The sequence below is a fragment of the Nesoenas mayeri genome (assembly GCF_963082525.1).
Source record: "Nesoenas mayeri genome assembly, chromosome: 30".
NCBI lineage: Eukaryota > Metazoa > Chordata > Aves > Columbiformes > Columbidae > Nesoenas > Nesoenas mayeri.
In genome coordinates this window covers 971,616-984,446 of record NC_137564.1, presented here as the reverse complement: position 1 = coordinate 984,446, position 12,831 = coordinate 971,616, and the positions used below count along the sequence as shown (strand labels likewise).

At 64.9% G+C, this 12,831-nt stretch overlaps 3 protein-coding genes across 3 annotated transcripts; 2 read left to right on the top strand and 1 right to left on the bottom strand.

The window, feature by feature from the left end:
• Positions 1-550: 550 nt before the first annotated feature.
• Positions 551-973, bottom strand: S100A1 (S100 calcium binding protein A1; the record flags this gene model as incomplete). The annotated part of the gene is made up of 2 exons (XM_080361049.1): positions 551-694; positions 833-973. 2 exons carry the CDS (start codon positions 971-973, stop codon positions 551-553), a joined length of 285 nt encoding a protein of 94 aa, XP_080217175.1.
• A 4,490-nt stretch (positions 974-5,463) lies between these two features.
• Positions 5,464-5,916, top strand: S100A13 (S100 calcium binding protein A13; the record flags this gene model as incomplete). The annotated part of the gene is made up of 2 exons (XM_080361260.1): positions 5,464-5,616; positions 5,785-5,916. The coding sequence occupies 2 exons, from the start codon at positions 5,464-5,466 to the stop codon at positions 5,914-5,916; spliced, it is 285 nt and encodes a 94-aa protein (XP_080217386.1).
• A 1,109-nt stretch (positions 5,917-7,025) lies between these two features.
• Positions 7,026-8,731, top strand: S100A14 (S100 calcium binding protein A14; the record flags this gene model as incomplete). Its single annotated transcript, XM_080361238.1, has 3 exons — positions 7,026-7,058; positions 8,370-8,516; positions 8,612-8,731. The coding sequence occupies 3 exons, from the start codon at positions 7,026-7,028 to the stop codon at positions 8,729-8,731; spliced, it is 300 nt and encodes a 99-aa protein (XP_080217364.1).
• Between the last annotated feature and the right edge of the window lie 4,100 nt (positions 8,732-12,831).

Below are 12,831 nucleotides of genomic sequence, written 5' to 3'. Positions count from 1 at the left end.
AGCTGGACACAAGATTCCAGGTGTGGTCTCCCCAGGGCAGAGCAGAGGGGCAGGAGAACCTCTCTGGACCCAGCTGGTCTCCCATCCAAGCACTGACCAGGCCCGACCCTGCTTAGCTTCCCAGATCAGGTGTTCTCAGGGTGCTATGGCTGTGTATCTGTACAGTCTCCCATCCAAGCACTGACCGGGCCCGACCCTGCTTAGCTTGGACTCTATTCCAGATGCAGATTCCCGCTGTGGGGCGGGGTGGGGCACAGGGATGGAGGAGCCAGCACAGCCTGGAGCCGGGGATGTCTCCAGGCACTTGGGGTGACCCTGGGTGACTTCTCGCCGTGACCTCGTGGCTTGGGACAGGGAAGGCTCCCCAGTGTCCCCGAGGGGACAAAGCAAAAACCCCCACGTGAAACAAACTGACAACGTGCCGCTAGCTGGGTGGGGGCCTTTATTGTGGAGCCGGATCCCCGTGGGATCCCCGGGAGTGCTGGGGAGCTGGGAGGGAGCTGGGACGTCGGGGGGATCTCTGTGTTTCGGGGACGCCGCGGTGGGTGGCTCAGGCGTTCTCCCAGAAGAAGGTGTTGCAGGCCACGGTGAGGGCGGCCACCAGGACCACGTACTCCTGGAAATCCACCTCCCCGTCGCCATTCTCATCCAGGTCCTGCATGATCTTCTCCACGGCGCCCGTGTCCTTCTGGGTCTGTCGTGGGGGGCGCACAGGGTGAGGCCCCGGGGCTCAGCAATGCGCTGGGACAGAGGGAAAGGGGGACACCGCGGAGGGAAAGGGGACCCCAGGAAGCAAAGGGGACCCCCTGCTCCCCGCACATGCAGCCCCTACCTCCAGGAAGCAGCCCAGCTCGCTCTGCAGCAGCTCCTTCAGCTCCTTCTTGCTCAGCTTGTACTTGTCCCCCTCTTTGCCCGAGTAGTGGTGGAACACGTTGATGAGCGTCTCCATGGCCCCTTCCAGCTGCGACGCCATCGCTCTGGCTGCGGGGAGGCACATGCCGTGTTATGGGGGGACAGCCCCACACCACAGCCGCCCCCCCGCCCCGTCCCCTGCCGGGGGGGTCCCACGCCGCGACCTCCACCCCCAGCCCTTGGCGGGGCTGTGGGAGGGGGTTCCCGGCCACCAGCCCCCCTTGGAGGGGGGGCTGCGCCCCAGCTGGCACCGGCGCTCACCTGAGCTCCCCGCCGCGCCGACTGCGCCGGGCTGGGGCGGCCGGGATGTTAAATAAGCTCCAGGCCCCCTCCCTCCGGGAGGATCCGATACCGGGGCTGGGCAGCCTGGCTGGCACCGCTGTGCCGCCTTCGCGGGGGCCGCGGCACGGGGAGCCCGGACCCCCGGCGCCCACTCGCTCCGCACCGACGTGACGCAGGGGAGCGTCTCCAGCCACACCGGTGCCTATGGGGCGGCGTGGGGCAGGGCGCGGGTGGGCGCGATGTCCCGAGTCACGTTGCGGGGGGCTTGTGTGTTGCCAGCACCACGGCCCCGCGGTGGGGCGGGGGATGTGTGGGGCAGCCGTGGGGTCCCTCGCTGGGGCCACCCCAGCTCCCAACATCCCGCACTGCTGGCGGCCCCGGTGGCACCGCGGCGCCCGGGGGCTGACCCCGCGGCGTCACCCGCCGACGTCCCCCATCTGTCAGCGCCACGGTGCCGGACCCCCCCGGCCCTCCTCCCCGCGGGTGTCCGGTGTCCTGGGCCTCGCAACGGGAGCCAAGCGGGGCCGGGGGGAGCCGGCGGGGGCTATCGGGTGACCCCCCGGGGCCGCCGGCTCCCCGCACACACAGAGGCCTCTTGTTGAATTCAAAGAGCCCCACAATCCCAGCCCGGACGTTGCTCCAGCAACGGCGCGGCCAAGAAACCAGATTCCCGAGCTGGTATGGCTGATGCCGATAATCCCGGCCCCGCCGCGGCTCTGCTTACAGCCCCCTCAGCACCCGCATCCCGGCGCTGAGCCCCCAAACTCAGGCGGTCACCATCACCCCCCCGTGTTTTTGGGACCCCCCACAGGGGGGCTGCCGGGAGCTGCCGGCGCGGCCGTGTGGTTTTTCGCAAGAGCCGGGTGGTGCCAGGCCCTTTATCCCGGATTCCAGTCCTAATTTGGGGCTAATTATATCCCGCTCCCTCCGTTTCCATCTCCCGCACTTCCTGGCCCTGCGGTTGGGAAACGCTGTGGCTGCATGGCACCCCCCTCCAGGACCCCAAAATCACCCCCTGCCCCATTGTGGCCACCCCACTGTCACCACCCTGCACTAGGGGGACAGTACAGGGGGGCTGGAGGGTTTGGGGTGACATGCAGGGTCTTGGGGATCCAACCTGTTCTGCACATGGGGCGGCAGCAAAGTGGGGTCTGGCATGGAGGTGGGGTCTGGGGTGGATGTGGGGGTCACAGATGGATATGGGGGTCCCAGATGGATGGGGGATCCCAGATGGATTTGGGGGTCCCATATGGATATGGGAGTCCCAGAAGGATGGGGTTCCCAGATGGATATGGGGGTTCCAGATGGATTTGGGGGTCTCAGATGGATAGGGGTTCCCAGATGGATATGGGGGTCTCAGATGGATGTGAGGGTCTCAGATGGATATGGGGGTCCTAGGTGGATGGGGGTTCCCAGGTGGATATGGGAGTCCAATATGGATTTGGGGTTCCCAGAAGGATGGGGGTTCCCAGATGGATGTGGGATCCCAGATGGATTTGGGGGTCCCATATGGATTTGGGGTTCCCAGATGGATTTGGGGTTCCCAGATGGATGGGGGTTCCCAGATGGATATGGGGTTTCCAGATGGATATGGGGGTCCCAGATGGATTTGGGCATCTCAGATGGATATGGGGGCCCCAGATGGATTTGGGAGCCCCAGAAGGATTTGGGGATCCTGGATGGGGGCTCAGGAGCTGCTTCTCAGGGGCCACGCTCCCGTTTCCAGTGCGGGGCAGCGAGCGGGGCTGGAGGCTCCAGGAGAGCCGGATCCATCCTGACCCTGGGGACAGGGGACATGGAGCCATCGGCCCCCGCTCAGCGGTGGCGCAGCCGGCGCCGTGCACCATGCACCCCACCGCCCGGGGGTGCCGGAGGGGTCGGTGCCCCCGAGCGGCGCCGGAGCAGGCCCGGCGTGTCCGTGCTGGTGGATCCCCAGGACAAGCTCTTACCAAACCGGGAGCAGCGAGGGACATGCCAGGAGGTTTACACACATCTTGGAACAGGTTTCAGCCGCGGCGACTCCCGGTGCTCCACTTGGACCCAGCTAAACCAGTCGCTCCAGTTGCTGGTGCCGGGGCTGGGCTGATCTTGTCTCTCTGTCCCATCGCCGGAGCGGGGAAGAGGCTTTTCCATGGGGTTTGCAGAGGGGAGCTGCCTGTGCCGGGGTTGGGGACATCGCGGTGGCACCCGGTGGCACAGCCCCAGATCAGTGCGCCCCGCACCGATGGATGGAGGGGGCTGGTGTGACCATCCCACATTGGGGACAATGGGACCGGGACGCACAGCGGGTTCCACTCCCTTTGGATACACGGGGACGCGCCATGTGTGCCCGCTCCGGTAGCGCCGGTGTGCGCGGGGTCACCTCTCCCTGCCCGCGGCGACGGCCCCGGGCGGGAGGTGCCGTTTCTCCCGCCACCTGTGATTTGGCCGCATCCTGTCGCGGGGCCGCTGCAGCACCTGCTGCCTCCTCACCCTGCCGTCCCGACACCCCGAATTCCAGGGGCGGCGAGTCACAGGCCCGCCTGGCTCTCGGGGTCGGTGAGTCACCCCAAACCTGTCCCTGTCCCCGCCGAGCCTGACTCACCCCAGCGCTTTCCCAAGAGCCCATCTCAGTCCCCTGACGTGTGGGGCTCCCCGGAAGTCCCGTCCCCGTCCCCCCGTCACCCCGGGCAGGGGGCCGGGCCGGACGGGGCTGCAGGAAGCCAATTCCTGCCCCGTGAGCTGGTGTGGCGGCGGCGGGGTGGGGACCGGGCTGCCCGGTGACAACCGGAGCCTCCCGTCCCCATGGAGGGGCCACCTGAGTGTGTCACCAGCAGAAACCGCGCTGGTGACGGTGACATTGCGCTGGGACCTCCCTGCTCCGGGTCCCCAAAACACCACCACTGTGGGGGATCCCTGAGACCCCTCTTGTGTGTGCTGCTCGCCATGGATTGCAGAGACGCCGGGACAACGGCCCCGCGGTGCGTGGGGACACCCCGGTGAACCTGCACCCCGGCGGGGAACGGGGGCGGCTGGTGATCGGTGACGTCCCAGCCACGCTCCACGTCCCCAGTGTCACCCCTATCCTGCGTGGTTTCCCCCGGTGTGGCCGCGGGGCTGTGCCGTGGGCGCTGTGCGGGGTTTGCGTGGGGCCAGGACGCGGTGCCGCGGCGCAGGACCCCGTGGGAACGGCGGTGCCGCGGTGCGGAGCTGCTCCGTCTGCCAGGTGGAAACCTCCAGGGCTGCCATGTTATAAATACACAGTGATTAAAGGGGAACACTCCAGCAGTTCCAACCCCCTAATTAATTTGGATTAATTAATTTTTACAAAGCCCACTATTAATAGGGATGATGTCAGTGGGCGGCTGACTCACAACTCTCACTCGGTGCGGGTCGAGCCCAGCCCCGGGTCCTCAGCGCCGCTGGATCGCGGGCTTGGCATGAGCCACATTGCGACCACGTCCCCGTCCCCATGGGGATGTGTTTGGGGGTGAGACCTGCCCCGCACCCCCAGAACGGTCCTGGTGGTGCTGGAGCCCCATGAGATGCTCCTGTGGTCCCATCCTGCTCCCACCCCCAGCGCGCAGCCGGTGGTGCTGAGGCCGGGGCAGGTTGGCGCCCGTGGGGCCGAGCGCCGCGCTTGGGCCGCTGCCCGTGCGGGGCGGGAGGAGAGGAGGACGGTTCCGCGCTCGGGCGGCGTCTGTGCGTCCGTCCGGCTGCAACAGGAAACCCAACACCGCGGTGCGGGGGGACAAAGCGCCGCGTTCTCCCCTCCTGCGGCGCGGGGTATAAAACCGGCCGGGGGGCTGCGCCCTGCGTGGCTCTGCCTGTGGCTCTGCCTGTGGCTCTGCCCGCAGCTCTGCCCGCGGCGCTGCCCGCGGCGCTGCCCGCAGGCCGGGGGGTAAGTAGCGAATCGCTGCCTGCGGCACCGGCCCCTCCCCAGCCACCATGTTTCCCGTGCTCGCAGGAGGACACCGGCACAGGGGACCCCGCGGTGTGCCCGTCCCTTTCCCGATGCCCCCTTGTCCTGCTTCTGTGGCGCTCCTGCCCGATGGCAGCGGCGTCACCAAACGGCTCTGCCCCCCCCCTCCCTGCACCAATGCGGCGGGTCTGGCTGATGCAGCCCCAGGACCCTGCTCAGCCCCGCGGAGCTGAGACCGTGCAGACTCGAGGCTGGCGAAGGGGACAGGGTGCCCTTCTCCCCAAACACCCCGACGTCGCCTCCGCGGGACCCCCCTCTGCCTGCCACCCCTCTGGGCTCCTCTCCCTGCAGCCCCGCGGCCCGGCGCCATGGCCACCGGCGAGCTGAGCGAGCTGGAAACGGCCATCCAGACCATCGTCACCGTCTTCTTCAGCCACGCGGGGAAGGAGGGCAAGAAGGGCACGCTGACGGCCAACGAGTTCAGGGAGCTCGTCCAGCTCCAGCTGCCCAACCTGATGAAGGTGAGACCAGGGGCAGCGTGCGCGGGGTGGATGGGACGGTCCCGTGAGCCCCCAAAGCTATGGGGGGGCTGCCTCCGGTACCCTGGGGTTGGCAAACGAGAGCGAGTGGCAGCGCCCGCTCACCCGTCCTGCTCACTGCGGCTGAGCCCCCCGGTGCTGGCCCCGCAGGATGTGTCCCTGGAGGAGAAGATGAGCGAGCTGGATGTGAACAACGACGAGGAGCTGAAATTCGGCGAGTATTGGCGGCTCATTGGCGAGCTGGCCAAGGCCATGCGGAGGGAGCAAGCGGGGAAGAAGTGACGCGGCGCTGGGGGACTCGGCCGACGCGGAGCTAATAAAAGAGGTTTTCCCAAGCATGAACATCGCTGCTGTTCTTAGCCGGGTGGCTCCTGGTTTGGGCAGCCCCTCTCCCCCCTGCCTGCAGCTGCCCGTGGCCACGTCGTGCCCAGGGACCGGCCCGGTGGGTCGGGGCTCGCTCGGCGTCGGGGTGGCCGCTGTGGGGAACCGGTGACGGATGGGGCCATTCCCAAATGGCCCCGGTGCCACCCTGCACCCACAAACACCTTCCTGCTGGGCTGTGGGGTGGCAGAGATGTGGCTGTGACCGGGGTGGGGCTGCGGAGCATCTCCGGCAGCGATGCCACGGTGGCCACTGTGGCCACCACCTCCACAGTATCAATGGCCAAGCCTCCCTGGGGTCTTGGGTGGCATGGGGTGACGGGTCTGTTGGCACAGCACATCCCTGGCTACCCAAGAACCCATATCCCGGTGTTGTTGGCAAATGGTGACATCCCCAGCATGGGGTGACCCCTCCTGGAGCCGCCCGGTGCCCGGCGCGCTGTGCCCACGCCGCGCTGCCGGGATGGATGGATGGATGGGTGGATGGATGGATGGATGGATGGATGAGCAGCCATCAGTGTGGCCGGGAAGGAGGCGTTTCCCAGCCCCACGCTGGCTCCGGGCCAGGCTCCAAAATGAGACGCCTTGCACCACACCGCAGCTGGGAGCGCAGGGAGCTCCCACTCACACCTCCCCGCCGTATAAAACCCCGGCGCGCCGCAGCCTGTGCACACCCAGGAGAGCCCGTGGAGCAGGTAAGTGGCCCATCCACCTCCACGGGATGGGGGTCCGTGCCCCGGGGGTCCTGCCGCCCCTCCACACCCCCACCGCTCCCACGCTTTGGCTGTGCCACGACTCGCCGCCGGGGCAGGGACGTGTCCTGGCAGCTCACCGCATCCCGGCGCTTCTTCCTCGCCCCGCGCTCAGCCCCGGCACCCAAGGAGGGAAAGCTCCCCGCGCCGAGAGCTGAGCTTGGCTTTCTCCCACCACCAGCTCCCCAGGACCCCGTTGGACAGGACAACCCCACCGCCGGCACCGCCGCCGAGGAGCCACAGCCCCGCGAGGAGCAGCATGGGCCAGTGCAACTGCCGCAAGAAGCACAAGGTCCGCGAGCGACGCCGCGGCACCGGGGGGGTGTGGGGTACAGGGTGACCCCGCGCGGCCCCGTCGCTCGGAGCGCAGCCCCGGGCTCGCGGTGACTCAGGGCAGCACAGTGGGGCCAGCGCCAGCCCCATCCCGGAGCCAGCGGAGGACACGAGGGGGATGTTTTGGGGTTCGGCGACGCTGCCCCGGCGCTGAGCAGGGGGACTTGGAGCCGCTTGAAAGCTCGAGGAACCGGGCAGCCTTCTCCAGCTCCCATGGAGTTACCTTTGGGAGCTGCGCTGGCTCCTCGCAGCTCCTCCAAGGATGCCCGATGGCAGAACGCGTCCTGTTCTCCTCGGCTTTCAACCAGGGGGTGTCCACCCCGCGCCCCTTTGCACCTGCGGAGGATCCGGCTGAGCCGGGGCGGCGGGCTGAGGCTCTGGAGATTGCCAATGCGCACCGCCTGATGTGGTTTACTGCTGTTTCGAGGGGGAAACCGCAGCTGCCGAATGAATCACCGTCGTTTCCCTTCAAATGCAGCTTCGGCTGATTAGCACGAGTGGCCAAGGAGTTGGGCGTGTGGGTCAAGATGGGGGTCTGCCCCCCAGCATGTAGGAGAAGGGGTCTGCAGCCCTGATGGGGAGGGAAAGGGGGTTTGGTGCTGCCAAGCCTCACCGCGGTGGGTGCGCGGGGTGTCCCCGGCACTGACTCACGCCGGCATCCGCCGCTTGTGCAAAGGAGAGGAAGAACCAGTCCGGACGGCCGCGCGGCCCCCGCGCGCCATGGGTGTAGCGCCCGGAGACGCCGGGGCGGCTGAGCCGCGCTGGCCCCGGGCAGGGAGAGGTCCGGGCAAGCAGGGACGAGGGGTGACATGTCTGTGTCACGTCGGGGTATGGCAGCGGTGTGGAGGGAGCAACATCTGTATGGCGGTGCCTCACATCTGTATAGGGCGGTCTCATACCCTTACAGAGTGGTTTAACATCTGTATGGGATGGTCTTGCACCTTTATGGGGATCCCATCTGTACGGTGGTGTCACATCTGTATGGGGGGCCCTCACATCTGTATGGGGGGGAAGGAGAGGGGCCTCACATCTGCATGTTGAGGTCTCACATCTGTATAAGGGGGTCTTACGTCTCTCTGTGCGGGTATCACGTTGATAAGGTTTATTGCATTGTGGTGGAGGGGTCGAACATCTGCAGAGAGCTCTGGCATATCTGGGGTGTCCCATCCTCTCGGGGGATGTCCCGTCCATCCAGGGGTGTCCCATCCATATTGGGGGGTGTCCTGTTTATCCGGGGGGGTGTCCAGCTCACTCTCTCCCCCCCGCACAGGACTGCCAGGAGCTCACCGACGTGGAGCGGGCCATCGAGACCGTCATCAACCAGTTCCATTGCTACGCGGTGAAGGGGCAGAAGGAGTATCTGACGCCCAACGAGATGCAGGAGCTGGTGTCGCAGAAGCTGCCCCATCTGGGGAAGGTGAGGGCAGAGCCCGGGGGTGCTGGGGGGAGCACGGGGTGCCCGCGGGACCCCGCGGCCCCATCACCCTGATGTGTTTTCCACCCCTGCCGCAGTGCGTCGGACCCCTCGAAGAGAAGATTGAGTGCATGGGAGACCCTAATGAAGCCAAGCTGGAGTTCGGAGAGTACTGGGACATGATGGGGGACGCGGCCAAGGGCTGCCGGAGGAAGTAGAGGGTGGCGGGGGATGGGAAGGCACCCGAGGGCTCAGGCTCTGCACCGAGAACCGCGAGAGGCTGCTGGTCCCCCTGGGATGCGGATGGGAAAACGCAGCGTCGCGGACTCACGTCCTCACGTCCCCACGTCCCCACGTCCCCACGTCCCCAGCCGGGGCGGAGGGACCCCCCTCTCCGCTCCATCCCTGCCCTCTCTTGCCTCTCCTTCCCGTCGGCAGGACTCCCTTCCATCGCCAGCCCTGGCCCGTTGCCGCGGCGGGAGGGAGGTGGCAATGGGGCTCCTGGCCCCGGCTCTGGGGTCGCCTTTCTCCGTCCTTTGCTCCAGAGCCTTTCCCCCCGGCTTGTCCCCAAAACCCCTCCGGTTGCAGGTCCCCCAGCCCCACAGCATCACAGCAAAGAGAGACTTGGCTCCTTTCCCCGAAAGGGTTTGTCCCCCTGTCCCCGTGCCACCCATGGGAGCCCCTTTTCCGCCACTCCGAGCACCTTCAGGGGCTCCCAGGACTTGGGAAGCCCGATGTTGCTGTTCGTGGCCTGAGCATCTTCTCTGCTCTTCCACCAGCGCGGGGACCGCGGTGCCCTGTGCACACCCAGGTTTTGGGGTGCTGTACCGCGGTGCACGGTGCTCCCCTGCCTGCCCCTCTCCAGGGGTGCTGGCCCTTGGCTAGCGGCCGCGCTGGGGGCTGGGATGGTGGCGGGTTGTTAGCAGCTTGCGTCACTTGCAACCATTTTTGTATAAATTAATAAAGGAAAATCTTGGAAAAACCAGCCAGGATGGGGTGAACTCGTTTGGCCTCCTTTGTGGGACGAGGAAAGTGTCGGAGCGGGAAGGGATGGGGATGCGGATTTGGGCTCTGAGCATCGCTCGGTGCTGGGTCACACAGCCCCGCTGGCGCCAGCGCGGAGCGCGAGGGTGCAAGGGGTGCTGCGGGCGTGCAAAGGGCACCACAAGTGTGCAAAGGATGCTGCGGGCATGAAAAGGACACTGCAGATGTGCAAAGGATGCTACGGGTGTGCAAAGGATGCTGCGGGTGTGCAAAGGATGCTGCAGGTGTGCAAAGGACACCGCAGATGTGCAGATGTGCATGCACAGGATGCTGCAAGTGTGCACGGCACTGCGGGTGTGCATGGTGCACAGGGTGCGGGTGTGCACAGGGTGTGGGTGTGCACAGCGTCAGGGTGTGCGCAGTGTCAGGTTGTGCACAGGGTCAGGGTGTGCACAGGGTCGGGGTGTGCACAGGGTCAGGGTGTGCACAGGGTGAGGGTGTGCACAGTGTCAGGGTGTGCACAGTGTCAGGGTGTGCACAGTGTCATGGTGTGCGCAGTGTCAGGGTGTGCACAGTGTCAGGTTGTGCACAGTGTCAGGGTGTGCACAGTGTCAGGTTGTGCACAGTGTCAGGGTGTGCGCAGGGTCAGGGTGTGCACAGTGTCAGGTTGTGCACAGTGTCATGGTGTGCACAGTGTCAGGTTGTGCACAGTGTCAGGGTGTGCACAGTGTCATGGTGTGCACAGTGTCAGGTTGTGCACAGTGTCAGGGTGTGCACAGGGTCAGGGTGTGCACAGTGTCAGGTTGTGCACAGGATCAGGGTGTGCACAGGGTCAGGGTGTGCACAGTGTCATGGTGTGCACAGTGTCAGGGTGCGCGCAGTGTCAGGTTGTGCACAGGGTCAGGGTGTGCGCAGGGTCAGGGTGTGCGCGGTGTCAGGTTGTGCATAGGGTCAGGGTGTGCACAGTGTCAGGTTGTGCACAGTGTCATGATGTGCGCAGTGTCAGGGTGTGCACAGTGTCAGGTTGTGCACAGTGTCAGGGTGTGCACAGTGTCAGGGTGTGTGCAGTGTCAGGTTGTGCACAGTGTCAGGGTGTGCACAGTGTCAGGGTGTGCGCAGGGTTGTGCAGGTGCCCAGTGCCCAGGGTGGTTTGTTCCCAGTGGTCCCCATGGCAGGGACCCCCATATAAAGCTGGGGACTCCCAAGCAAAGCCAGGGACCCCCACACAAAGCCGGGGACCCCCATGCAAAGCCGGGGACCCCCATGCAAAGCTGGGGACCCCAAGGGCTCTGGGCTGACTGGGAGCTCAGAGGAGACCCCGAAATGCTGGACTCAATAGGAGCTGGAAGCCGTGCGGCCAGCAGCAGACTCACCTGTTCCGGGAAAGCATGGGATTTCTGTGTAATTACAGCAAATTAGAAAACAGTAAATGCTACAAAGTGGTGGCTTGTTGGGGTGGAGAAATGAGCTCAGGCTATGCAGGGTGGAAAATGGGCTTGAGAGGGTGTAGGACGCCCACTAAGACTAGTTGTGCCATGTAGAATGGGAACGCGGCTCCTGCTGAGCTCCCCAGGGGTGCGATGGGGATGGAGACCCCAAAAAGGAAGAGGGTGCGGGTTCCTCAGCGGCACCTTGTGCTTTGCGGATGAAAAAAGGATGAACGAACCCAAATGGAGCCAAAAGCCAGAGCAATGTGATGGAAGCCGGGACTGGCGGCCGGCGAGGCCGCACCGGCACCGCGGCTCGGCCACGGGCCGCCCTCTGTCTCCTCTCACCTTGGGGTGGATTTCACAATGAGAATGACTATTTATTGTTCCTGCCTTGGAAATAAATACATGGAAATTAAGCAGAAAGGTGTGGTGTGCATTTAATTAGAGACAGGAAATGTGTCAAGTGGTTGGAGCGATGGAAGGAGGGGGAACGGGAGCACCGGGCTGGGAATGTGCTGTGGGACTCCTGGGTCCTCCTTCTGGTTTGGCGATCAGCTCCGCGGCGTGACATTGTGCTGTCGAGAGGACGGCAATTCCTGCGGCGTGAGCCATCCCGATAACTATCTGTTTGATCTGGGAAGGCTTCGGAGTGGCAGGAATGGCTCAGCCCATGCTGGGGCGGTTGGTGCCCTTTGGTGAGTCAGTGCCGGCCACACAGGGATGGGACCACCACGTCTCTGGGCACCGCGACATCCCTGGGCACCACCACATCCTTGGGTACCACCACATCCTTGGGTACCACCACATCCCCAGGCACCATGACGTCCCCGGGCACCATGACATCCCTGGGCACCATGATATCCCTGGGCACTGTGACATCCTTGGGCATCGTGACATCCTTGGGTACTGTGACATCCTTGGGCACTGTGACATCCTTGGGTACCACCACATCCCTGGGCACCGTGACATCCCTGGGCACCATGACATCCTTGGGCACTGTGACATCCCTGGGCACCATGACATCCTTGGGCACCGTGATGTCCTTGGGTACCATCACGTCCCTGGGCACCATGACATCCCTGGGCACCATGACATCCTTGTGTACCACCACATCCCTGGGCACCATGACATCCTTGGGTACCATCACATCCTTGGGTACCACCGCATCCCTGGGCACCGTGACATCCTTGGGTACCATCACATCCTTGGGTACCACCGCATCCCTGGGCACCGTGACATCCTTGGGTACCACACATCCCTGGGCACCGTGACATCCTTGGGCACTGTGACATCCTTGTGTATCACCACATCCCTGGGCACCATGACATCCTTGGTACCACCACGTCCCTGGGCACAATGACATCCCTGGGCATCGTGACATCCTTGGGCACTGTGACATCCTTGTGTATCACCACATCCCTGGGCACCATGACATCCTTGGTACCACCACATCCCTGGGCACCGTGACATCCCTGGGCACATTGCGACGGACACTGAAGACCCCCAAAGCCAGGGCTCAGTGTCCCCCCCTCTACAAAGGGTCCCATGGGGCAGAGCCCGTCCGTGAGAAGCCGAACCGCTCCATGGGACCCTTCAGAGCTGGTGGGGATCAGGGCAGAGACAAACGTCACCGGGGCAATCAAAACGTCTGGGAAATGTCTGGCGATGGGCTTGGATGGTACGTGGCTGCTCTGAGCACACGCACACGCCCTGGATGCCTTGGAAGAATAAGTGCCTGGATGCGGTTGTGACATCTGCCAGGCAGAGGAGAGTAATGAAAGCCGGTGATTCAGAGGTGAGCTGTTTGCCTGCAGGCTCGGGGAAGGATTCCCACCCTCCTGGGATGTTGCATCAACGACAGCGGAGCATCTCGGCCGCGGACGGGTTTGCTTCCTCCCAACCGA